Source organism: Triturus cristatus, chromosome 7, assembly GCF_964204655.1.
Source record: "Triturus cristatus chromosome 7, aTriCri1.1, whole genome shotgun sequence".
Lineage (NCBI taxonomy): Eukaryota > Metazoa > Chordata > Amphibia > Caudata > Salamandridae > Triturus > Triturus cristatus.
In genome coordinates, this window is record NC_140590.1 from 388,656,145 (window position 1) to 388,684,089 (window position 27,945).

The window sequence follows — 27,945 nt, forward strand, 5'->3', positions numbered from 1 at the left end:
AACTATTTCACTATATGACTGCCTGTATGTATTATTATATGTATAGGTCTCTACATGTTTATATAAGTTGCTGCTTACTGGCTGTATTAGTAAGTCTAGGGGTATCTAACTGTGTAAGCAACTGCTGGATACATAAGTGCTGTGTGGGCGTGTGTCTGAAGGTATAAGTGCCTCTGTCTGGCTGGCCTTGTGAGTGGCTCTATGGTTTTGTAGAAAGATATGTGAGTTGCAGTATGGGTGGAAGACTGGGTGTATAATTGGGCAGATGGGTCTCTAAGTGTGCATGTAACTCACTGAAACTTCAAAGTACATATCTTACATTTTAAGCACATTTCACCTTAGGGGTGACTTATATCTAGCACAAGAGAAGGTGAAGGATTGGCAAGGTAGTTTAAATGCCAAGCCAACAGCACTGAGTGGAGGACAACAGAGTCTTATTGGTACGTGTGACGCCGCCACAACAGAAACCATTTGCGGTCTGGAATTATCACCGCTCATTAAGTATGTTTAATTTTGATTTTAATGCTGCTATTTTACAAACAGATGACATATTGAATAGCTCATCTGACGTTAGTTTTGAATTTTTGACTTTAATGTTTTCAGATGCTACACTTAAGCAGGAAATAGGTAGCTATAACTTTACCAAATTATGCTTGAATCACGGTGGCTACACTATTATCCGGCACGAGTGCTTCACCCGACCATAGCTCGTAATACCACTTTCATTGGACCGTTTGAACACCCAAAATTTTCACATCAGTTGTTATCGCAATATCCAACGGTTCACTATTCATCACTTATTAGTGACTATTAGGTTTCAACACTTCTCACCATATTCACATATAGCAGCTCTCTCCATCTCCATTAGGATCATAGACCTACTGTGTTTTTTCACAGAAATATAATATGTGTAATTCTGGTTATTTTCTCACTCATGATAGAAAAAGTTTTCAAACAAGATGGCAGTATTATTTACATCCCGTCTGGTGTTTTCTCCTACTACCTGGGTGTTGTGGATTTTATTGTTTACAACATTTAGTTCTCCACAAAACATATACTGTTTTTTGTTTTCTTATTTTATATTCTTTCATGTAACACAGCTTTGAAAAAGTCGCGGGACAACTTTCCCTTGTAGCGACGAAACACGTGTTGGCTTGTGGCTGTTAAAGACTAACTAAGGAGACTCGCACGTAATAAAAGAACAACCAAGAAGAAGAAAGACAAATGTCTGTTTTGTGTGTATGTTTATGAAGCTTATGTGGAAACACGCTATACTTATCTGCATCTATAACTAATACGTGTGCTAAGGATTGACTTTTTCTGTAGAAGGCTTTGGCCCATGATTCTGGGAAGTATGGTGGTTCTTCTCACCTTTTAGCACCGTCAAGTAACGAATTCAGAATCACTATATATGTGAACATTCTCTGTGGCGCCGTAACCTATAATAAATACCACCATTGTGTTTTATTTAACCAACATGGCAGTAAAACTGCACACACAGGCTCTTCAGTAGCAGGCCCGAGACATGTTTAAAGGACTGCTTGTCTAGATGCATGACTTGGAGTGTCAGTACTTGAGTACATATGTAATTGAGTGTAGTCCCTCTGTGGGTGTGTCACTGGATGTGTGTGTAACTATCTCAGTATATAGCTTGCTGTCTTAGTATCTCTATGAGTGTGTATATATATATATATACATAACTGGCTGTACAGATTGCTTATTAGCTCCATTAGTAAGTGTAGGCGTATGTGACTATCTGTGCAACTGGCTCTGTTAGTGCTGGATACATAAGTGCTCTGTGAGCGTATGAGGGAATGTGTCACAGCCTCTGTCTCTGTCTACTGGGAGTATGAGTAGTTCTATGCCTTTGTAAATAGGTATATGAGTCACAGTATGGGTGGGAGACTAGATTTAAATGGGCATATCTGTCTGGAAGCAGACATGTAACTCACTAAAACTTCAAAGTACATGTCTTAGCTTTAAACCACATAGCACCCTGCCATATGGCCTATGTACACCCTACCTTAGGAGTGACTCATATGTAGAAGGGAAGTGTCAAGCTTAGCAAGGAGTTTTAAATGTCAATTCGCATTAGCAGAAAACTGCACACATAGGCTATGCAGTACCAGGCCCAACAAATGTTTAAAGTGCTAATTATCTGCATGGCTAAATAGTATAAGTACTTCACTACATATTTATGTAACTGTATCAGTCCCTCTCTGGGTGTGTCACTGGATGTGTAAGTGATTATACTGCTATATGACTAGGTGTCCTAGTATCTCTATGGGTCTCTATATGTGTATGTAACTGGCTATATGGATTGCTAGCTGGGTGTATTAGTGTGCATTGGGGTATATAACTATATGTGCAACTACCTCTGTTTCTGCTGGCTGCATAAGTAAGTGCTGTATGGGCATGTGTAAGTTCCTCTGTCTCCCTCTGACTGGCTAGGTGAGTGACTCTGGTTTTGCAAATATGTATGTAAGTTGCAGTATGGGTGAGACACTGGATATTTAACTATGTCTAGGGGTCTCAAACTACACGTGACTGACTGAGATGTTAAAGTGCATGTCTTACCTTCTAAGCACATAGCACTCTGCCCTGTGGCCTAGGTACACCCTACCCTAAGGGTAATTTATATGTAGTACAAGAGAAGTGTAAACAGTTTGAAATGTCAGCTTGTCCTAACAATAAAACTGCACACACAGGTTCTGCAGTAGCAGTCCCAGCACATCTTGATAGGGCTACGTGTCTGCATGAGTGATTAGGAGTATCAGTACTTCAGTACATATCTAAATAAGTGTTTCAGTCCATCTCCTGGTGTGTTACTGGATGTGTGAGTGACTATGTCACGATCTGACTAGTTGTCTTAGTATCACTATGGGTCTCCATATGCGTATGTAACTGGCAGTATTGATTCCTTACTGACTGTATTACTGAGCATTTGGGTGTATAACTGGGTGTGCAACAGACTCTGTTATTGCTGGATACATAAGTGCTGTGTGGGTGTATGAGTGAATATGTAAGTGCTTCTGTCTGACTGGGTGGGTGAGAGACTCTGGGTTTTTAAATATGTATGTAAGTTGCAGTATGGCTGAGACACTGGATATTTAACTGTGCCTAGGGGTCTCACACTACACATGTGACTGACTGAGACTTTAAAGAGCATGTCTTACCATCTAAGCACATACCAGTCTGCCTATGGCCTACAAACACCCTATCTTATGGGTAACCTATATGCAGTACAAGGGAAGTTTAAACCTTAGCAATGAGTTTTAAATGTCAACTCAACCTACCTGTAATACTGCAAAAACAGACTCTGCTGTAGCAGCCCCAATGCATCTTTATAGGGCTACCTGTCTGCATGAGTGATTAGGAGTATCGGTACTTCAGTACATAACTAAATAGGTTTATCAGTCCCTCTCTGGGTGTATCACTGAATGTATAAGTGATTATGTCTCTATATGACTAGCTATCTTAGTATCACTATGGGTCTCTATAAGTTTATGTAACTGGCTGTATGGATTAGTTATTGCTTGAATTACTGAGAGCAGGGGTATATAACTGTGTGTGTAACTGGCTCTGTTACTGCTGGACACATAAGTGTTTCATGGGCATGTGACTGAATGTGAAAGTGCCTCTGTCTCTGTCTGACTGAATGAGTGAGTGAGTGACTCTGGGTTTGTAAATATGTATCTAAGTTGCAGTATGGGTGAGACACTGGATATTTAACTGTGTCAAGCAGTCTCAAACTACACATGTGACTGATTGAGACTTTAAAGTGCATATCTTACTTTCTAAGCACATAGCACTCTGTCCTATGACTTACCTACACCCTACAAAAGGGATAACTAATACATAGTAAAACGTAACTTTAAAGCTTAGCATATTCTCAGAAGCGTGGCTAGGTTACACCTTGCACAGAGCCAATATTTCGTAATATAAGCAGAATTCTTTCAAAAGTGCTCTAGGGAACGAAAAAGGAACGGCCACCCACGTCCCAAAAGAGCCTCTGTGGCCAGAAGGACACAGCGGGTATACAGTAAACAGAGTATCGTTCCCGAGCAAAACACCATTAAACATTCACAGATAAACCATATCAGGTCAATGCAATAACTTGTCCATATCCAGGGTGTACTCAAGTGAATTTTCTTCTTTTTCTTTTCTTGTTTTCTTTTTTTATCTTTATCAGAAGTGTACAAGGAATTTCACAACAATTAAGTTGGTATAAATGACATCGCCAAGTGTAGCCAATAGTCATTTATACCAGAATAAGAAAAAAATTCACTTGAGTACACCCTGGATATGGACAATTTATTGCATTGACCTGATATGGTTTATCTGTGAATGTTTAATGGTGTTTTGCTCGGGAACGATACTCTGTTTACTTTAAAGCTTAGCAAGCAGTGTTTAATTGCAACTCAACTATGCAGTAAAACTACACTTGCATGCTCTACAGTTCCAGGGCAACACTTGATTAGAGGAGTACTCACACACCTACCATCAGACCAAGACAGACACTCACTCACACACCCAGAGAGACACTCACACACCTATTCATAAACCTACAAAAACAATCACACACTCACTCACAAATTTCGACAAACACTCTCAATATTTTTCCAATCTCATACACACTTTCATCAACCTCATTTACACATGTATCTTTTCAGTCACATTTTGTTTTAAACTACATGCTAATTCACATGCCTGTTAATTGACATGGTTGTTCGGATGTGTTTTAACTTTGTTGGATAGATTGAACTCTCAGACAAAGCAACCATTAATGGCAACCTTTTCAACTTTGCACTCAGTGATACTCTTGAAGGTAGCAAATCAAAAACTCCATTTCATATTTTGCTTTTCTTATTGTGCTTCTCAATGGTCAGAATTTCTTAACCCTTTCTTCACTTCAGTAAAGAAGTCCAATCTAGTTATGCTTTTGGGCTTATTCACAAATTCATTGTGACCCTAAAGGGCGTTCTCCCCGTGTAACGTAGCAACTAATTTGCGAAAAAGTGTAGGAGTCCAAAAACGTATTTAGCTTTGTTTTCTTAACGCTTTACAACTACACTACACTTCATAAGAAACTCCGGAATAGGAACATAAACCCTCCTTCATAAATAATGACTCTAAATCCCTCAAACTTTAACTAATACAGTACAGTCTGTTTAATACCCTTCCCCCCACAGTCTCTTAGGTGAGTTTCCATAGCAACCCCCTTTGGAACACTGTCTTGAACCAGTAGGTCATAAGTTCTACAGCACATTCTAGAATCAGCATGCTAGTTTCAAAATGAACAGTAGCAGGTGTTGTTGACTATTCAGACTTAAAAGCATATCCAAGTTTGCTTTACATTTTTTTTATTTTTACCAGTGCCAGTCACTGATCTATTTACTTATCCTTTAAAGACACTACCTAATTTTACAAACCTGCATATTTACACCATCCAATTAAATCTGTTTTTTTAAACCAGGTCCTGTCCTTCATTTTAACTGCCTTTCATTTTCAAAACTGTCTCATTCAGGTCCAGCCGTCTCCTGTGCACTACTCCTCCTTGTCTTCAAAAGGGTTAGAGTTTGGATTGTGGGTCACAGCTTTGTTTTATGTGCTAGAAAGAGTGACATTGACAGGGACTTGGCTTTGGTGAATTTGGGCATTATTTGGATTGGCCAGAGAGGGTTAAAGTGGCATCAATTGCTGCCTTTGGCTGAAAGCAATGTAGATTGCCAATTCCATGACCTCATGATTGTGCACTGTGGTGACAATGCCCTAGGTGCACTTACTGGAGTAGAACTGGAAATCCTAATGCAGGATACCCTTGCTCAATTAATGGTGCTTTTCCCTCATCCGCCTTGGTATTCTCCAGCATATGCCAAAGACAGAAATGGAAGTGGTCAAACGAGTTCTTCAAACAGATAGAAAAAGCCAAGAAACATGTTAATAAAACTGTTTCTGCGTTCCTCAGAGACCACAATATGGGCTCTATCTACAACAACAATTTGCCCATTGACATGGATGATATCTATAGAAGTGATGGAGTTCACTTCCCAGAGAAAAGCAACATGGTGTTCCTCAACAACTTGAAACACTCCATCCTGTTTTATGTGTAGTTATCATCTACACACAATAAACACAAAAGCTCTTCTCAGAGCCACCCTATTTCCCAAACACTGGTTAATTTTCTTTTAAAATCTCTTTTTTTTAAGTAATTTTTTTCAAATCTGAAAAATACATCACAAATACGCAAAACAAAAGCAGACATTCAATAGAAACCAATACATTTAAAATTCACAACTATATAAATGACTCTGTGCATCTGCCTGGATGCGTGAGTGACTGAGTGGGTCTGTGAGTGGGCGCATGAGTATCTGAGTGTCTGAGTGGATCTGTGAGTCGTGTGGGAGTTCCTCATTGGGGCGTATGCATCTTTTAGTGGGTCTGTGATTGGGTGCATGAGTGTCTGAGTGGGATCTGTGAGTGGGTGCACAAGTGTCTGAGTGGGTCTGTGAGAGGATGTGTGAGTGTCTGAGTGGGTCTGTTAGTGAGTGTGTGAGTCTCTGAGTGGGTGTGTGAGTGGGTGTGTAAGCTTCAGAGTGGGTCTGTGTGTCGGTGCATGAGTCTCTGAGTGAACTGTGAGTGGGTTTATGAGCCTCTGACTGGGTCTTTGAATGGGTGCATGAGTGTCTGAGTGGGATATGTGAATGAGTGCATGAGTGGGCACATGAGTTTCTGAGTGGGTGAGTGAGTATCTGTGTGGGTATGTGAGTGAGAGCATGGGTGTTTGACTTGGTCTGTGAGTGGGTGCATGACTCTCTGATTGGGTCTGTGACAGGGTCTAAGAGAGTATGAGTGAGTCTGTGAGTTAAAGCATCACTGTCTGAATCAGTAAGGGAATGGATTTTTAAAAAATTGCTACGATAATCGCAAATTCTTCATGACGTTACACGGGGTCCGCATTGAGCATCGCAACACATTTGTGAATATCACACGTAAAAAAAAAGCAATTTTTCAATTTGTTTTACACATAAGGGGTCCCTCAAGCACCCCTACATTCGACCCATGAGATCAGGGTACTTGTACCCTGACTCTTTCCATTGCTTTGAATAAATATTTATGGCCCTCTGGACCTTGTCCTGTTACACAAAATGGTGGCTTAGACTTTCTGCTAGGTTGCGGCCAGCCAGTCACGGCATTCCTGTTGGTGTGTGCATTCACGACCAGATAGTCATGAAGTATTCGGGAGCACAGATATACAAATTTGAATTTCTTTAAATATCTGGAAAACAGATTTATATCAAATAACAACAAGTATTATTAAATGTATTAGATTTCACATTTGAGATTAATATTTTTTTTTAAGTGTTAGCTTGTTGAGCAGTTGTGCAATATCATCTAAAGGAACTCCATAAAAATGTTATGACTTGTTTATTGAGAAAGGCAATATTTTGTGCAGTAACAGGTGGTAAGGAAGGTTCCCACCGGCAGAGAGTATACAGATTGTATGCCCCCTATGAGCAGGATGTACAACAGGAACAGAGGAAAAGTAAGTGGCAAGCAATGAAAAGCAAGGAAAGCAAGGGGACAGGATATAAGCCCCTTTTAAGATTTATATTAAATACAATAGATTTCACAAACACAGTGCAATGAAACCTAATCATAAGCACAGCCAAGCGCTGTGCATGCAAAACCTGAAAATGAACTTTCCCAGGGTTGCCTGAATGGGGTGAAATCTAGGCAAGGTGATGGCTCTGAAAGGAAGATGCATGAATGAATACAGGGGGCATGATGAAATGAAATTACTGCCAAGAAATGGCATACAATGGGTTAATAACTCACCCAGTACAAATGTACCTCCATCAGGGATCTGTGCTTTTTGGGAGACGCTGTGTCTTTGGGGATAACGACCCACGTAATGGGTGTTTAACCCTGAAAATGAAGAGAAAAGTGTGGGAGTAAAACAACCATTGGCATTGGCCCCCCAGCAGCGTGCTAAACAGCATTGTGTGAAAACATCAATGGTACCCAAACTCACCCTGATGCTTTATGGACACCATCGAGGATTGGGGTAGACTGAATGTATAAATAAAAAGAAACTGAGCTTTAATGTTGGCAGACTGCCATCTTGTGGTGAAGGAGCTGCAGGCTCCTGAAATCAATTAAACTTACAAAGTGCGGGAAATGCATCTCATAAACAGGGCTGTGAGCGAGTGTGTGCGCTCTGACTGCCATATATACGCCATTTGTGATTGGGAGCTCTTCACGTTTCGCACCTCATTTAAAAAGTTCACGGGGACATATAATTGTTATGTGCCAGTGAACAATAATGCGGGAGTGTTACAGTAGTGTTTTGGGCATAGTAAAAAACAAATAGCTGAGGATTGATTACATCATAGTTCTAGTATTTGTAGGAACTACAATGGAACCAGAAGAAACACTACCCTACCTTGGTGGGGAGGATCCAAACACATATCCTCATTATTCATATAATGACCATAATGACTGTAAAAACCTGGGCAAAAATAAATAAGTAAATAATGGATGGTCCCCCGGGAGATGGGGACACATGGTGAAAAAACGCTCATGGATTTGATTTTGATTTGATTTGATGTTCCGGAGAAGTGCTGATGACTGGTGAATGTCAAATAAATGTGAGAAATGATTGATCAGGCAAGAATCTCCTGGTGTGGTGCTAACAGGTATGAGATACTCATGTGAAAGATCCTGTGGGAGTCTCAGAACTGTGTGGTATGGGCTGCTACATATGATCTGGAGAAGATACAAAAGAATAACAAGCAATTACGGGAATGGAGGCGGATGCCAGCAACATAAGTTATGAGGGGAGTCTGCAAAAACATGCACTTGTTTGGAGTGCTACAGGTTAAATGGAAAAAATAGAAAGAAGGGGCAGGACAAAGGATGTTGTGTAATGACCGACCTTGTAGCTGGGGAGCCTGGTTTGAGTCTTAGGGTTGGCTCACAACCTACTTGAAATGTGTGATAAAAACGTTTACACAAAAGACATCGGAGAAAGCATGCTTTAAATGCGTGCAGTCTGCGTAGGTAAAAACCTTAAAAAAGTAATTCCAGAAAAGCTGATGGAAACAGTAATTCAGCGACAGGAAATTGATAAGAGAAACATATGAGGAACCATTTGCTACAGCCAATAAAAACAGAGGAAAGGTAAGTGGCAAGTACAGGAACCTTTGAAAAGCAAGGTAAGCAAGGGAGCGGGATGTTATCCTCTTTTAAGATGTATATTATAAACAAAAGATTTCACAAGCACAGTGCATGCGCTGTGCAGGCGAAACCTTAAAAACCCACCAAGTAGTCTTCAATTCTAACATTGCTATGTGTTTTATACATCCATTTGAGGGATCAATTATAACAAGGTGAAATGTGTTCAATTGATTATTAGAGTTTAATTATGGGTGTCTTCTAAGAACTCTCAATTTGAAAAGATATGGAAAGTGTGGCACAGAGAGGTCAAGGGACCAAGGGGCATATTATCAAGAGAAGTTTTGCCGCTTTTTTGGCACATATCGCCGGAAAAGCGGCGATTTTCCTATCACACTATCAACAACCACTCACTAACATGCGTTAGCGCTTGTTTCTGTGCGATAGCAGCCGCTTTGTATGTCATCGATATTTATCGCAAATGATATGCAAAGTAGGCGTTCCTCACTAAAACGACATGGAAACAGTCGCAAACACAACCTCCCTCTATTACCAATGCGGCCCCGGACCCGCAAAGCGATAATAAAAGTCGTGCTAACCGCGATTATCGCTGGTTTTAAACACCTGATTAAAACCTGACTTAGCCATCTTGTCAATGGAAGGTGGATTGTCAAGCTGAGTCCACATCTGCCTATTTGCGAGCTTTACATTAGCGCAGTCAAAATATCGCTGGATTTCTCGCGCTATTGCTGGTTTTCACCGCTATCGCTGGATTTTACATTGCCTCTGAGCAAAGCATTGCTAATACGCCGCTAACACGGCGATGTAATCCAGCAATAGCCGGCGATAGTAAAAGACGCGCTAAGCGCGCTTTGCGATAATTATCGCATTCCGTTGATAATATGCCCCCAAATCTTTTGCGGAATACAACAACATAATAGGTGTAGGTGATATGTGGAGTGTTGTATATGTTTGTGATTTTTGTACAGGGACAGAAAAACGAGTGGGAAAACTACAAGTTTTGTAGTTCCCCATGCATAGGCCTGTCAGCAGTAATGCAACTTCCTTGCAGGAAGTATGTGTCACTAAGCATTTTTTTCCTTTTTTTCCCAAGGGAAAAGCGTTTCTAGTGGGACAAATCACTAACACCAAACCGGGTATTCCATGTCCTTTCCCAACACTTACCCTTGCCTTTTTCAGTATATGTTTAGATGTGTATTTAGGGGGATAAGTGGTTTGCAAAAACTTTGAGACTACCCAAAATGTTGCAGCTTTGCGTGTGCTCACTACATGTAAATAATGCCACGCAAGTCTCATATCCAAAAACACATGTTCATGCAAATCCTCGCCAATAACAAGTGCAACTGCAGATAAGGCTCAACACCCGGTTGATATTTCACAGTTACAAGTCCTTTTACAAGCTCATGTAAGGCTAGGCGTGGAAGCCCTCCAGTGGCCTCCCATGTAACCCCATAAAAATTTAAAAATGCTGCGCACAAAGCATAAAGCGTAATAAGGAAAACAAGGCCTAGCTACCTCCAGAAACTAGCTCCCTAATATGTGCCACCGAGCGACCTCTGGTCCACTCTAGCTTATCTAATATGCACATGAATGGTGTGATTTTGCCTAATGTTCTTTCTAACAGCAACATCATGGTCACTCACTTAGGAGCAAAGCAATAGAAGAACAAGTCTGAAGAATCACATCCTGTTTGACTAGTGCCTACTCCATTGCCAAGAAACACAGTATTTTCTGTACATTTTCCTTCAGGTAAAATCCTTTTCTCAAAGCTAAGGACTTCGGTAAGAGGTCTACAGACCAGGGTACCCAGGGCAATCAGAAGCTCTATCTAGAATTCCCTTCATAATGGGTGGGCATTTTTTTTCTCCAAAAGTGCTTCAGCAATATGACAGGAGCACTCTCAGCCAAAAAAGATTGGCTTTTAGCCTGCCATTCTATGGCTGCGTAGTTGAGTGGCTGACATTGTTTAAAATAATTGAAGCCAAACCCTTAAACTAGGAGTTTGTTTTCTCCCTGTGCATAAAGCCAATGAGCGTGACCACTGTGGTGCGCTTGATGGCTACATTGGCCAAAGAATTACTTATGCTCGAGTGGGAATATGGTAGGAGCAGAAGGGGACAGAATAAGCTCTGAAATAGATGCCATTACTAAGCATAGAGGCAATGGTGCTACTACACGAGTGAACACTTAAAAACCCCAAAATATTGTGTTAACACTATTTCATTCAAGTTCTGCTTTTTCACAATTTGTGTGATATTTGCTCACAGGGGCTCGGGTTCGAGCGTAGAATGTCTTGCAGCAAACTGTATATATGATCCGGATGCACACGTTGTGCTTGCAATGTTCACCACATGACTTTCGACTCTGTATGCACAACACATTGATATCCTGTGAATAATGAAGAATGCCATGCGAAGAGCTTTTTTTCAGGGGGGGGGGGGAGGGGGGGCTGCCCTGGTGCAATACACAAAGCACCTCAAACCCTGCAGAGAATTCGGAGAATGACGTGAAAAATGCTAATTAGCTACCTCTTATTCACCAGCTCCTTTTTATTTTCCACCACTGTACACTGGTGCTCCTCGCATGTGGCTGTGTTATATGGCTCCCTTGATTTCTCCGCAGTGACACCAGATAATTCCCCAATGCAACTTTCGCTTTTGTCACTGTTCCAGGAACCGCTGCGACGGATCGGAAACCATTCTTGCTGACAAAGAGACAATCTTACTTTCTTTTGGTTACCACGATTTGCGGGGCGATCCCTTGAGGAAACACTGCATCTCGCGCACCACAGACAAAGCGCTGAAGACTGACCAGTACAGACATGTTTCCAACTCTTCTCCTCGGTGAGTGGGATGTTTGCGTGGAAAATATATTTATTCATCACAAGAGATTATACATCGTATTTAATGAATGCTATTCTTGAAAAAATGTTAGCTGTGTGAGTGGAAACGTGGACATGCAGCTTCACTTTCTTTTTGGCATAACAATGCTGTGCGCATGTTTGAGTGTGTGTAAATGTGCGGGTGTAATGCTTGGAGAGTTTTAGGGAGAAAGGGAAAAGCAATAACTACATTGTAGAACATTCCAGGGGGAGTCTGAACTAGTTTCTTAAGGGGTGAGCCAGTCTACAACACCCCCAGAGTTGAGAGCCCTGATTTGCAAAGTCTTCTGTTTATCCATAATTAGGCTTGGGTACGGCCTGGACTGAGCACTCCCCGCTCTCTCCCCTGTCAATGGGTTGGGGCTGTCTCCCAGAGGGTCCATGCTCTCTCCCCTGTCAATGGGTTGGGGCTGCCTCCCAGAGGGTCCATGCTTACTCCCCTGTCAATGGGTTGGGGCTGTCTCCCAGAGGGTCCATGTTTACTGGTCCATGCTTATTCCCCTGTCAATGGGTTGGGGCTGTCTCCCAGAGGGTCCCTGCTTACTCCCCTGTCAATGGTTTGGGGCTGTCTCCCAGAGGGTCCCTGCTTACTCCCCTGTCGATGGGTTGGGGCTGTCTCCCAGAGGGTCCCTGCTTACTCCCCTGTCAATGGGTTGGGGCTGTCTCCCAGAGGGTCCATGCTTACTCCCCTGTCAATGGGTTGGGGCGGTCTCCCAGAGGGTCCATGCTTACTCCCTTGTCAATGGGTTGGGGCTGTCTCCCAGAGGGTCCATGTTTACTGGTCCATGCTTATTCCCCTGTCAATGGGTTGGGGCTGCCTCCCAGAGGGTCCATGCTTGCTCCCCTGTCAATGGGTTGGGGCTGCCTCCCAGAGGGTCCATGCTTGCTCCCCTGTCAATGGGTTGGGGCTGTCTCCCAGAGGGTCCCTGCTTACTCCCCTGTCAATGGGTTGGGGCTGTCTCCCAGAGGGTCCATGCTCGCTCCCCTGTCAATGGGTTGGGGCTGCCTCCCAGAGGGTCCATGCTTGCTCCCCTGTCAATGGGTTGGGGCTGTCTCCCAGAGGGTCCATGCTTACAAGAAGGACTGGGAAATTCAGGCTCTGGGTCTATTGAGTCCATCGCTTCTCTAGTGAGATTGTTAGCAAGTGTGGAAAAGTTATGTTTTAGATAAACAAGAACATCAACTCATGACACCGAAGAGTAGCCAGCAGCAGCGAATGATTTTTGTGATTTTGCTTATTCTTTGCCAAAACCCACATTCAACAGTGTTGAATTGCCATGATATAGGATTGCGTCAATTAGCATCTTGTTTCTCTCCTTCTACAATCTAGTTGAGCTTTCAATGTTGCTTCTTTGTTTTCCAGCTTCCTGGTTGGGAGCGACCTCATCAGGTATGGATCACACACTATAGCTCCTCTCTCCTGCTTTGAGCTTTGCCTGCCTCCCCCTTCTAACTCAACTCCTAGCTGCACACAAATCTTGAGTGTTCCAGAAACCTCGCCTTTCAAAATTTACCTGACAACTGAACTCTGATCACCACTGCCCCATTGCCTACTACCATCTAGCAATCCAATGGCTGCTGTTAATTTGTTATTTAATATTTCAGTTCGTTTTATTTTAGTTTGCTTCCTGCTTATGGAGGGATTGGTGCATGAGATGAACATGGTTCTGTGTTTTTGATCAATGAATACATAATTCAACTTATTCTCAGCGCCAATTACCACAGAGACAAAGGGGCATACTTACAATAAAGTGGTGAAGCTTGTCGTTAGGCCAAGAGGGCTAACGATACAATTTGTCACTTTAGAAATACAGGGCTGCACCATATTCACTGTGCAAGGGTGCCTATGTTGAGGGGAAGATTGTTTATGTGCAGGAAGGTCCCTCTTCCTGCACATAAACAATCTTTAAATGCCGTTTTTTAACTTCTATGTGAGCTCAGGCGCGGTTCGTCCATTGGGGCGTTGGGGCAATGCCCCCTGCCCCCGCGCACCCGCCCGCAGCTCCCTCGGTGTCTCTGAACTTCGTTTACTTAAGTTCAGAGACGCCGAGGGTGGGGAGAACTGACAATGCATGTCAGTCAGCATGACGTCGGACCGTGGGCGGTCCGGCGTCATGTTGACTGACATGCATTGTCAGACCAGGCACCACTGCAGCACAAGTGCGCATGAGTGGGCATGGTGACCTAATTTTTAGCCCGTGCCCAGTCATGCGCACTTGTGTTTTCACGGACTTGCGCATGCCCATTAGGAGCCCCTCGGTCTCCTAATGGGCAGGCGGCGGGCGAGGAGTAGGCTGTGCCCTCAGCCAATCCTGGCGCTGCAGCAGCGCCAGGATTGGCTGAGGGGTTGCCAAGCAGTGCTGACGTGCTGTTCCAGTTCGAAGAGGGCAGAGGCGCCAACGCAGACCAGGAGCAGAGGCGGTCAGGTAAGTTTTCCCTCTTAATTTTAAATGTATAAGGCTTGTTTGTAGTGTTTATAAAATGTGTCTTTAGTGTTAGACATGTGCGTATTAATAGCATTGGTATTTCGAAATATAACGATGTTCGTACGTGTTTTTTGACCTGGTGTTCGCAAACCCTGATCGCTCAACGGCGTTTGCCTGTCACGTTAACGAGATGGTTAACTGCGGCAGGAACTGTTCACTTGGCTATTCGGATTTGGGGAAAATGAACCGTTAGTTGGGTAAGCTTGCATTGGTTGCTTGAGCCACGTGTGAGCAGAAGCTATAATGGAAATTACATTTTTCTGTTCTTCTGAACTTAAAATTCAATTCCCCGCTGGGCCCCCTCTCTTATTATCAGGACGATAGAGTATTCTGAAGAAAAAGGACTGCGACGTAGAGTACTCATTAGTGCATGATAACCAGGTTTGCCTGGCCTGGCACGGGAAAACAGGGTATTTTATTCAAGCATTTCACTATGCCAGCAGAATCTCCTTATCTCTCGTAATTCTAACTTCCTTTAAGAAATATATTCCAATGCTCACTATTGCTGTTTACTGCAAGCCACGTCTCTTCAGCCCAAACACTATTCTCCTGTGCGACAACCCCCCCGTGCCTGACCCCCCCCCTCGCGACTGCTCACACGTTCGTTTGCTTCCTTTGCAAGCATTTTACGCCCCGCCACTTTCAAATGTCACCAGCCGCCCCTGTGTGAGCTACTTAATGCAGCACACATACAAGGTGCAAACTGCATTTTTTTAAAGTGATAGTTTATGTGCAGGAAGGGTCATCTTCCTGCACATAAACAATCATAGGCAATTTGCTGTTTTATTGTGTGCTGCACAAGGCATCAAAAATGTAAACGGCAAAAAAGAGGAGCTATAATGCATTTCTACTCGCTTTGCCTGTTTAAAACCAGGTTTACCTTAGTCTTAATTTTGGAGCTGCCTCATATTTACACTGCCCTTGTAAATAAGGGGCAGCGTCAAAATCAATGGGTGTTTCAGCGGAACACCCACTGCAGCACCCATTGCCCTCCCCTTTCACGCTAAGTGTTGCATGAAAGGGTGCCTTACTTGCAAGGCAGCATTAATCCATGTTAAGTAACCTAATGCTGCCTTGTAAATAAGGCGAGGCCCCTATGTGGTGGCGATAGGCGCTTGTAAATATGCCCCAAAGTGGGGGAGTAAAACAAGGAGATAAGACATTTTAAAGCTTAATGTTTTACCTTATAGACAAACACATTAAATAGCTGCTTGCCTTCAACTACTCTTTGCTGTTAGCTTGTGATAATGTGTCAACATTTGGCTGTAAGACTTTCCTGAAAAAGATGACGACTCTCCCTACCTAGAGACTATCTTCTGGGCAGTTCAAATACATATGCCAATGCGTTCAAAACATGGCACTTTCTTAGGCCTTGGCTCTCCAAGGCTAAGGCAATTTCCTGTTTCTATCTGCATTGTGAGGATAGAGGTGGTGCTGGCACTTTCAACTCCTGCTCCCATTTCCACAGCAACCAGCCTGTATAGGGTATCTGGACATGGTTGCATGGTTATAGCCTCCGCTGTCTTTGCTGTACAGCTTCTGGATAGTGTCACAATGGTCTAGGATGCTGTACCCACCATGGAATTGAGTTTAATTTCAGAGCAGGGGTCTATCTTGATTACAAGTATATGAAGTTAACAGCTTGGCCAGAACTACTTTGAATCGAAATACTTCCTTACTGTGAGGTGCTGCAATGACTGTCTGAGCCTCATACAAAGGATTAGTGTCTTTGTTATGTTCTGCCCCTCTGTGAGGTGGGGTGAGAGGAGGTTCTCTTGGCTCAGAAGGTGGGTGTGAGGGTGGGATGACACTGGTTTGTAGGTTAGTGTTCAGGGTGGTGACTCATAAGATTTAGCTTTGAGTACAGATTAATCGCTCTCCCAGTTGGTTGGGAGTGTCGATGTTGTAATCCGATTTCAATCTTTATTCTCGGTCTCTTGGACCATCAAAGATAAGAGTACATAAAAAGAACTTTGAGCATTTAACAATATTTAAAACAGGTTCAGTCAATCAAATACCTTAAAAAAATGTCATATTCCAAAACATTTAAAAACATTAAAATAATCTTAAAAAGTACGCCAATAAGTTATACTTTGAACTTTATACAGAGGCCCCTGTTTTTAGAATGCGAGATCGAACATGCCACATTAACATCAAATACTTTGATAATGCAAAAACGATCGGAGGTGACAAATCAGTTTTAAGAATTCTGAATGCCTGTGAGTAATTCCTAAAGCCCATGTTTTTAAGAATAGGTAAAAGCCAATATTTCCTCGCTCTTTGATAAGCTTTACAGAAGAGAGTCACGTGTAGATCATTCTCATGAGGGTATGTGCAGGCAGGACACAGCTCTACCCCCGGGGGCCTAAACCAGGAACTCGTAAAGGCCCTCAGTGGGAGAGATCCGTATCTCCATTGTAAGTATAACTTTCTTGCCAGCACAGGACCCATTCCATCCAGTACACTTTCCATTTTATAGGAATCTTTCAGTTGTATAAATGCGTAGGTTAAAGATCCCATCCGTGTATTGGCTATACAATTTGACAATTTCAACTGATAGTATAGTTGTGAAAGTGCCTTCCTAGAAATCCTGTTGCATGTGTTTAGAGGGTCGATCCAAAGTTCGGAAAGACCTAGACTTTCACATGTACTCTTTATGTATTTTAGCCATGGGATTTTAGAAATAATTGGTAAGGCCATGAACTCTTGGAGCTCTTTTCTATAATCCTCGAGGTCTTGGCTGTTCCATATTCTTCGCCAAAGGGCCAGGGGCTTAAGTCCTAGCTCCTCGGCGATTGGCCTTAGGCCTAGATCCAATCTTAGGGGCACCAGTGGGGTACTCGAAGGAAGGGCCACTAACTGCCTGAGGAACCTGTTCTCAGTTGTTGTTAAATTATCTGTGGATACGTGGCCCCAGAGCTCCGCCCCATAAACAACTGAACCCCGAGCTTGAGATTTATAGATCTGTATCATGGGGCCCAGAGGGCGATATATGGATTTACCCACCATTCTTAGGATTCCCCCCGTCTTCTGCGATAGTTTCAAATTTGCCCTAGCCAGATGGGTCCCCCAGGTCATTTTCTCATTCAGGGTAACCCCCAAATATTCAAATGTTGTGACCCTCTCCAGTCTCACCTTACCTAAGAGGGGGTTTGGACGTGTTGAAGGTGTTGGGTTCAGAATCATGAACTTTGTCTTGGAGGCGTTAATCTCTAAACCCCTCTCAATACAAAATTCCAAAAACCCGTCCACTATCCTTTGAATTCCCATGGGGGATTTGGAGAGCAGCAGGGTGTCGTCTGCAAACATTACAGCGGGCACCCTGCTGCCGTTTAATCTTGGAGCATCAATGTCATTTATCCTGGACAAGTGGGCGATTACCCCGTTGACAAAGAGGCAGAACAGGGTGGGTGCTAATACACATCCCTGCCTCACCCCCCTATCAACGGGGAATCTTTCTGTTAAGCCTCCCATCCTGCCACACCTAACCTGCGCAAAGTTATTCTGGTGTAATTTAATCAGTATGGCTAGGATGTCATGCGGGACTCCCATATCACCCAGGACGTTCCAAAGTTTTGATCTAGGCACCAGGTCGAAGGCAGCCCTTAAATCCACGAATACCGTGTACAGGCTGCCCCCCTCCAAATGCGCAGTCCTCCAATATATGAGACTAAGGCGAAAAATTTGATCAATGGGGGATACCCCCTTCCTGAACCCAGCCTGATAAGGGCTCATGATAGCGGTGTCCTCTATCCAATTCTGCAGACGGTCGAGAATAACCCTCCCAAAAAGCTTTTGCGACACGTCTATCAAGCTAATGGGTCTGTAGTTGGATGGGAGCAGGGGGGAGCCTTTTTTGAAAATCGGGACCACCTCTGCGCCCAGCCAAGTACAAGGTATTTCCATGCCCTTTAAGATCGCATTAAACAACACCATAAAATAAGGGGCCCATATATCTGGTTCTTGCCTGAAGAGGTCACCTGGGAGACCGTCCAGACCAGGTGCCTTTCCCGCTGACAAGCCTAATATAGCAAGCTGGATTTCCCTTATAGTAAATGGATCCCCTTCCTTGCAATTATGGACCTGCCGAATAATACTAGTGCTACCGTTGCCTGGCACCTCTGAATATAGTGACTGAAAGTGCTCCTGCCAGGCTTTTGGAGAAATATTTGGCTCTATAGCCGAGACAAGTTCCTCAGAGCCAGAATTCACAATTCTCCAGAACTTCCGCGAGTCCATAGAGGCTAGAGCACTTGCAATTCTCTCCCATTTATTCTGGTCCCACTCGAGCTTGGCATTAGTAATTAATTTCTTATATTCGCGTCTCTTATTTTGTATCTCCGACCTGCCGTTGCGGTTCTTGATACTAGACAAGAGATCCTTCCTTGCCCTGCGACACGCCGCATTGAACCAAGTAGGGTGGTTCCTTCCTCTGCCCCTCCTAGGACCATTATCGAATAACTCCGAAGATAGGGTCTTTACGAGTTCTTCATGGAGTAGCCATATTTGATTGTTATTGGCCCCTGTACTAGGTTCAACACCCAAGAACGCCATTTTTTCCAAAGTGGGAATGAGGCTATTATAAAGCCGAGGTAACTTGTCTACGCATGTTACTAATTTTTCCCACTTAATTCTTCTCCTGTTATTTTCTACAACCAGGTCGGGGTGTATCTTGTGATGTTCTCCTTCCCCATCCCCACGACCCCGGCCGGGGAGAAGAAAATCCAGTTCTAGGGCGTTGTGGTCGCTATCTTCTCTGTCGGTGACCTTGAAGTCAACGACACGTGGCCGTGAGGAGAGCTGCACTAAGATGTAATCAAGTCTTGACTCCCTGCCCTTCCGATTAAATGTGGGTTTACTCGGGATGTCAGACTTGGCTCGGCCGTTACAAGCCCTAAGTCCATGTCTCAAAGTTAGGGCTGTAATCTGTACTGCCAGCGGGCTCCAGGCCTTTGGGGGAATGGATTCGATCAATGGGACATGCCATCTTGCCTCTTCCTCTAGACTTGCCCCATCTAAAAGACCGGGTAGGGGTTCATAGTGTGAGTTCAAATCCCCTCCCACAATAAAAGGGAACCCAGGAGGCAGTTCAGCTAAAAAATCTGTGAGCTTGTCAATGGTAGGCGATTCCTGCGAGGTTGGAACCGGTCTCGAATAGACATTCACCACCGCTAGTCTGCAGTGGTAGGACCATTCCAATAAAACCACTAGTATATCATCTGAGGCCACTGGGAATTGTGTTGCTTTACATCCCAAATGGACAGCAACCCACGTTTCAAGACCACCTGAAGGCCGCCCCCTGCCACCCCATTTAGCAGGGATGGAAAATACAGCAAAACCTTGCCTCTCAAGTACCTCTCTCTCCCAAGTTTCCTGAAACATACAGAGGTCTTTGGTAACAATATATTCAATCCATTCATTACAATCAGACTTGTTTCCCAAACCCGCAACGTTCCACGATAAAATTTTGAGTGCAAAGATCTGTCACTCCGGGAGATATTACTGGTACAATCATTCCCTTTATTGTTGCTCGAGATCTCCCTATGCAATAGAGGCATACTTATTTGTCCCTTTGCATCCTGGGATGTATTGCTGGTGGGGTTACTCAGGGGGGCGTGATGTTCCAGGTCAGTGGGGTGCTCTAGTTCTTGGTTTATTTCATCCTCAATCTCCTGTGCTGCAGGATTAGACTTCCCGCTGCGGTCTGCGGGCAGTCAATCGACCATTTCTAAAGTGCTGTAGCTATTCCAGGTTGGAAGATGGAATTGGCGGTGGGGCCTCCGGGAGGGATAATTGTGCTCTCCTGCACCCCAGTTGCCTCCTTTCCCATGATAAATTTCCCAGCCCTCTTCGGCCATGTTGGGAGTGTGGTGGGCAGACTCCTCTCTTCTAAGGTTGGATGATGCTCTCCATCCTCTGAAAAGACCCCCTCCCAATCTCTCTGGGTGGGAGTGGACTGCGTTCGGATCGGGGTGCCCATGGTGCTGTCTACTAGGGTGGTGAAAGATTCCCCTTGCATTTTGGGCTCCCCACCCAACCTGTCTTTGCATCTGGGTCTCCCAAATCTCGCCTTCCCTATCGTATGTCCGTGGGGGATAGAAGAAGGAGAGGGGCAGGGATTGAATGGTCGTTCCCTCTTCAGTTGCAGCCCAACCATTAATATAACGGACTGTCCTTGGGTCTTTAAAATTGACTATGATACAGTCACCGTTGATAGATTTGGTTAGACTGCCCAGCCACGAGACCCTTCGTACCATTAGAACGGGGCTGGAAATACCTTCAGGTAGCGGTCTAAAGGCACATAACCAATTGATCACCTTATTTTTAAGGGAAAGAGTAGATTCATTAGTGGAAGCGTTCAATTCTGGCACTCCTACCAGTACAACGGTATATGGGGCTGCCTCTGGTAGTAGGTTTATTAACCCAGGGTTTGGTCTCTTCTTCGCTCCCTCTCCCAAAGGATCCACCTTATTCAATAGTTCACTGGGGGCGGGATTGCTTTGCCCGGATCTGCTAACCCTTGTTAGAGGGGAGGATGGGTGATTGAGCTGGTCTGTGTGGTTATTTTGAACGACTGCCCTCGATTTTGTATTGGTATTTGTCGGCGGGGTGGGTAGTGCCTGCTGTATTGGGTGTGCGGGGCTTTTGGCCTGGTTATTAAGCTGAGGGCGGCCAATTTTTGCAACCCCGTTTAGACCCTTTGTTCCCCCGTTGTTTGCTGGTTTCAAACTATCAGCTAGTTGTACTGTCGATTTCTCAATAACCACCAACCTAGCTTCTATTTTTATCAGCCTTTCCTCAAGTGGGCTAAGGAGTTTCCTGATAAGGGTGCCGATGTCAGCTAGGGTAATGTCCTCTTCAACAGACTCACATGGATTTAGATCGGGATGGTTGTTTGTCTCCCCTGTTACTACGGAGCTGCTATGCCCAGCTCTGCCCTTTTGTAAGATTTCCCTGTTATTCAAAACGGAGCTTTTTGTTGGCAAGCTGGTGCAAGGTTTTGTGGAAGTTAATTTGCGCACCCTCCTTGTCTTAGCTCCTCCGCTCTTTTTAGGGATAGCTCCTTCTCTAATCCCCTTTTGCTTGTTCACTTTAGCAGTTATAGAGTTGGGATTATCCCTATTAGTCACAGGGCTTTGATTTGTAGATTTAGAAGGGGGTTGAGCAGGCGGGAGGGTTAACATGCTGAAATCAATAGAGTCACTAAGGTCCTTTCGACTTGACTGAGAGGTGTAATTTAATATATCTGGGGACCTAGTGAGATTATTCGTGCCATCCCCCCCTGTGCCCTCCCCCCCTGTGTCCAACACAATCAGTTCAGAGCTTACCACAGGAGATTTTGCCTGTGCCAGAGGACCCATGGACGATCTCCGCACCCAGTCCAGTTCTTGAGAGATTCGTCTTTCCAGTAACGTAATGTCCTCTATTAGCAACGACCCAGCTTTTACAAAGTATTTATCCAGTGTACCCTTGGAGGTCGATGCGCCAGCCATGGCGCTTTTGCTTCTGGTTTCAATTGGTGGCATCCCTGCAGACACGTACCAGTAGTGACCCTCTGTGTCTACTGGTAGTTTGGAAAATCCAGGGGGAGTGGCCCAGGCCCGACCTCTCCCGTCCTCTAACGGCCTCAAACGGCCCGCTCTTTGTCCGGTCTTCGTCCGAGCTGCGACCGCGCGCGTACCGCTAGCGCGTGTTTACTTGGCCCTTACTACAGGAGAGGGGGCGTGTAGGAGGCGGGGCAGGGAAGAGGCTCCAGGTGTGCTCGTGGAGATTGTAGGCGTGCACCCTGGACCTCGCAGTCCCGTCAGGAATTCCGGTCCGCCGATACCCCCCTGGAACTGTAGAATGACCTGGCTGGTTCAAGGGTCAAGAGTCGATGTCCCACCGTGCTCCTCCAGGAGCTGGCTATAAATACACAAGGCTCCGAGCGGCTCCCGCGAAGCGGGGGCCGCGAGGCGTGAGTTTAGCGGGGGCGGGGCAGGGAAGAGGCTCCAGGTGTGCTCGTGGAGATTGTAGGCGTGCACCCTGGACCTCGCAGTCCCGTCAGGAATTCCGGTCCGCCGATACCCCCCTGGAACTGTAGAATGACCTGGCTGGTTCAAGGGTCAAGAGTCGATGTCCCACCGTGCTCCTCCAGGAGCTGGCTATAAATACACAAGGCTCCGAGCGGCTCCCGCGAAGCGGGGGCCGCGAGGCGTGAGTTTAGCGGGGGCGGGGCAGGGAAGAGGCTCCAGGTGTGCTCGTGGAGATTGTAGGCGTGCACCCTGGACCTCGCAGTCCCGTCAGGAATTCCGGTCCGCCGATACCCCCCTGGAACTGTAGAATGACCTGGCTGGTTCAAGGGTCAAGAGTCGATGTCCCACCGTGCTCCTCCAGGAGCTGGCTATAAATACACAAGGCTCCGAGCGGCTCCCGCGAAGCGGGGGCCGCGAGGCGTGAGTTTAGCGGGGGCGGGGCAGGGAAGAGGCTCCAGGTGTGCTCGTGGAGATTGTAGGCGTGCACCCTGGACCTCGCAGTCCCGTCAGGAATTCCGGTCCGCCGATACCCCCCTGGAACTGTAGAATGACCTGGCTGGTTCAAGGGTCAAGAGTCGATGTCCCACCGTGCTCCTCCAGGAGCTGGCTATAAATACACAAGGCTCCGAGCGGCTCCCGCGAAGCGGGGGCTGCGAGGCGTGAGTTTAGCGGGGGCGGGGCAGGGAAGAGGCTCCAGGTGTGCTCGTGGAGATTGTAGGCGTGCACCCTGGACCTCGCAGTCCCGTCAGGAATTCCGGTCCGCCGATACCCCCCTGGAACTGTAGAATGACTTGGCTGGTTCAAGGGTCAAGAGTCGATGTCCCACCGTGCTCCTCCAGGAGCTGGCTATAAATACACAAGGCTCCGAGCGGCTCCCGCGAAGCGGGGGCCGCGAGGCGTGAGTTTAGCGGGGGCGGGGCAGGGAAGAGGCTCCAGGTGTGCTCGTGGAGATTGTAGGCGTGCACCCTGGACCTCGCAGTCCCGTCAGGAATTCCGGTCCGCCGATACCCCCCTGGAACTGTAGAATGACCTGGCTGGTTCAAGGGTCAAGAGTCGATGTCCCATGTGTTGTAATCTAATTAGAATGTTATTGCTAGAATATTGAGATGTCATATAGAATGTTAGTGGGGGAAGGTTCAGACTGGAGCTGGGGGTCGTGATGAACGGAGACTGTTGATGCCTTTCCATGTTTATTTCTGATTAAACATCAGATCAACACTATTCGACGTGTGAAGAGCTTATTTTTAACACTGGCGACAAGCGACTATTTTACTTGATTGGGGACAAGTGAAATGAGGCATCAATTCCCCTGAGGACTTATCAACCCACGAATGAATATCGGCCTGACTTCGACAAATCAGACTTCGAGAGTAATGTATTGGGACTATTTCGAAGTGGCTTAGACCTTCAGACTTTGGTGAGTGTTGTCTTCACTCGGATCTCCGTGTGTGTTTAAAAAAAAAAAAAAGAAAAGAAAGAAAGAATGAGATTTTGTCTCCGTAGCACTTACGATTGCCGTTGCAAATTCTGCCGTTTTTGAACTGTGTGGCATTCTTCGCTCGCGACGATCCACTCGCGTGCAAGCGCCGAGGCTTGGCATATGCAGATGTAGGTGATGTCATCACGCGAAGGACACGCACTACGTTTCTTCGTGTCGGCCATTTTTTTTTTTATTCTTTATTCACTACGGAAGTGAAGTAAAACACGGAGGCTTTTGAACTAGAGCGGAAAGTCGGAAAGTCGGATAGTCGACAAATTGCGGCATCTTTTCATCAAATACTTCCAGTTGTTTCCATATATGGACCCGACTATATACAACATACAACAACTCCTGTAGGAATATTAAGATGGATTTAATGAAATCTTCTGGACCACGGTGACTACTTTTATTCTGTTAGTTTGTTATTTTTATGTATCATTCAAGACTTCTAGACAACGGTGACTACTTTTGTTGTGTTAGTTTATTATTTTATTTCATATATCATTCAAGACTTGCTTTTATTTTGCCTATATTATTTAATTGCTTAATCTAGATTCGATTGATAATGGCTACTCCAACTAGCATGTCCCAACCACCGGCATTTTTATCAGAGAAAGGAGATCCCATTTTACCCTGGAAGAGATGGAGAAATCTATTTGATTCTTATATTGTTGCAATAGGAGGAGAAAAGTTTTCAGCAGTAAGAAAACAAGCCATTTTACTGCATAATCTAGGAGTTGAGGGGCGTAACATTTACGATAGTATTGATCCCATTCCAGTAGGATCAGCTGAGGGTGAAGCTAGCGATGTATATGAAATGTCCATGGCAATGCTGGAAGGGTACTTTGGTCCACGTATAAATGTGGTACTTGAGAGACACAAATTTTTTACCAGGACTCAAGGTAGTAATGAACGTGTCAAGAGCTATATAGCCTCTCTCAAAACCTTGGCCAGAACTTGCGAGTTTGGTGACCTTTCTGATTCTTTGGTTAGGGATCAGCTTGTGAGGTGCACGAATAGCACACGTGTACAAGAGAAATTATTGTCAAAGAATCCAACCTTGGTAGAGGCAGTTTCAATAGTGGAGGGGATGGAGAATACTACCTCTTGGGTGAAAGAGATGAATGTGAGGGGTGAGGGGAAGAAAGTGAATACGAGTGATGTTCATGCCTTAACGGGAGAAGAGAGTTCAGTAGATTCAGAAAATGTGGCTAAGATTAAAGTGTCTGAGAAGTATAAGACCTCTCACAAGGATACAAAGGCTGCTAGTGGTGTCCTGAAGAATTTTCCTGCAAAACAAGACAGTGAAGATCGTTTAAGTTCTCACGTCACTAAGAATGATGGGGAAAAGGGTAGTAGAGAAATACCCAAAATTAAGTGTTATAGGTGTGGAAGCACGAGTCACTTTTCTAACTATCCTCATTGTTATGCAAAGGACTCCATTTGCATGAAATGTGGGGTCAAGGGTCACTATGCTCGTGTGTGTAAGTCTACCAGAGTTGGGGAAAAGAAAACTGAGGTGGTGCGTACTATAATCCTAAATGTTGATGAGGAGAGTGGTGGAGTGGACGCTGGAAAACTATCTATGCCTGAATGCAAGATCCTGGTGGATAGTTATGAGTTTTTAGTACTTGCTGATTCGGGATCACCTTTCACGATGATTGGAAACAAACAATGGGATGAAGTGGTATGCTTGGACAGTGTCACGCTTTTCCCTCCAGATATTAATCCAGTCAGCTATGGAGGTACTAAAATTAATGTTTTAGGAAATATTGAGGCTTGTATCAGATTCAAGGAACGTGATACGGTGGGGAAAGTGTATGTGGCTGAACGGGGCAATAACTTGTTGGGATGGAGACATCAAAGGGATTTGGGGATTATGCTCAATCCCAGTGCCCAAGATCCCAAAGATCAGGTCATGTTGGTTGATGATAAGGACAGGTGCGGGTTTGGGAGTGAGCAAGGTAATGAATGTATTAGGAGGTTTCCTGAGGTCTTTACCGATAAGTTGGGCTGCCTCAAAGGGTTTGAGCACCAGATCATTCTTAAGGACAGAGCCACGCCTTGTGTTCATAAGGTGAGAAGGGTACCCAACATGATGATGGGACCTCTCAAGACTGAACTCGATAGATTGTTATTGAGGAGATTGAAGCTTCAGAGTGGTTGGCGCCCGTTGTTTTGGCCTCGAAGGACGGTGGTGCTGGGGTCAGGATGTGTGTTGACCTGAGAAGCCTGAATGAGTGGATCTGGGTGGACAGGCAACCCTTGCCAAATATTTCTGAGTCGTTGAGTATGCTTAAGGGGGCGTGCATTTTTAGTGTGTTAGACCTGTCCTCCGCATACCACCAGATTCCTTTGCATAAAGATTCGAGGCATCTCACCTCGTTTGTGACACCACTTGGAGCCTATCGGTTCTTAAGGATGCCATTTGGGTTGGCTTCAGCTGCGGCGTGCTTTCAAAGAATAATGAAGAAGGTGCTGGGTGAGGTGAAGAATATATTGTTCTTTCAAGATGATATATTAATTTATGGTAAGGATATAGAAGGACATAATGAGACTTTGACGGAGGTTTTGGAGAGACTTAAGGAAAAGGGGTTGACTGTGAAAAAGGAAAAATGTCGTATTGGTGTTCACACTGTCACATATCTAGGTCATTTAATATCGGGGGAAGGAATCCAGCCCAAGCTTGAACTTGCGCGGAGTGTGATTGAAGCTCCTGTGCCAAAAGACAAGGAGCAGGTGAGATCGTTTCTGGGGCTTGCTGAGTTTTACTCCAAATTTGTCAGAGGGTTTGCGAGTGTAACTGAACCTATCAGGGCTTTGCTGAAAAAGGGGTCGATCTTTGCGTGGTCAGAGGAGTGTCAGGAAGCTTTCGAGGTTGTCAAAAAGGAGATTGGAAGGATGCCGACTCTTGGTCATTTCGATGTTAATAACAAAACGATCTTGACTACAGATGCCGGTCTTAAGGGATTGGGAGCTGTTCTATCCCAAGTGGTTAATGGTGAGCAAAGGACGGTGGCTTTTGCCTCAAGAGCACTTAGGGATGCGGAAGTCAATTATTCGTGTATAGAAAGGGAAGCTCTAAGTGTGTTCTGGGCTGTTCAGCATTTCAAGTTTTATTTGTGGGGGATACCATTTTTGGTGAGGACGGATCATCGGCCACTGGTTCAGATCTTCTCTTGCAGACATAGCGAACATATTACTCCTAGGATAAAACGATGGAGTGAGGGGTTGCAGGAGTATAATTTTATTGTGCAATATATACCAGGTTCCAGCAATAAGACTGCAGATTGTCTTTCTAGATTGCCAGTTAACACAGTAAATGGAGGTTGTGAGAGTGAAGTTGTGTGTTGGGTGGTTGAGCCATCCTTATCTTTGGAATCTTGGATTGAGGGGGTTAACAGGCATAAAACCTTGGGGTCACTAAAAGACTGGGTGACTCAGGGTTGGCCTGACTGCAAGACCTTGGATTCGGAAATGAAAGCTTACTGGCTGGTAAGGGATGATTTGTCTTTCACTGGGGGTAATCTCATGAGAGGTGAGAGGGTGATTCCTCCAGTTGAGTTCAGGGAGAGAATTGTTAACTCGGGCCATGAAGGCCATTTGGGGCGAAGTCTTACGAAGGCTAGGGTGAGAGAACGGTACTGGTGGCCAGGGATGGATCGTATGGTTGAGGAGGTGGTAAAAGAGTGTGTATCCTGTGCCATTAGCGATAAGTCACATGTCATTAGTAAGGCTCCACTGTCTCCTGTTGTGGTTCCTGATGCGGTCTGGTCAAAGTTAGGTTTGGATATTGTGGGCCCTTTTGAGTTGCTGCCATCTTATGAACGTTTTGTTATCTTGCTGGTAGATTATACCTCTAAGTGGGTGGTTACCAAGTGTGTG

The 27,945-nt window shown here is 44.9% G+C and overlaps 1 protein-coding gene across 1 annotated transcript in view; it reads left to right on the forward strand.

The window, feature by feature from the left end:
• The first annotated feature begins 11,759 nt into the window (after positions 1-11,759).
• Positions 11,760-27,945, forward strand: part of LOC146809759 (CD5 antigen-like) — a 123,070-nt gene continuing 106,884 nt past the window's right edge. The window contains exons 1-2 of the mRNA XM_085616610.1: positions 11,760-12,041; positions 13,443-13,469. Coding sequence (XP_085472736.1) covers positions 12,020-12,041; positions 13,443-13,469 — 49 coding nt within the window. The 5' untranslated portion in view covers positions 11,760-12,019. The remainder of the gene's footprint in view (positions 12,042-13,442; positions 13,470-27,945) is intronic.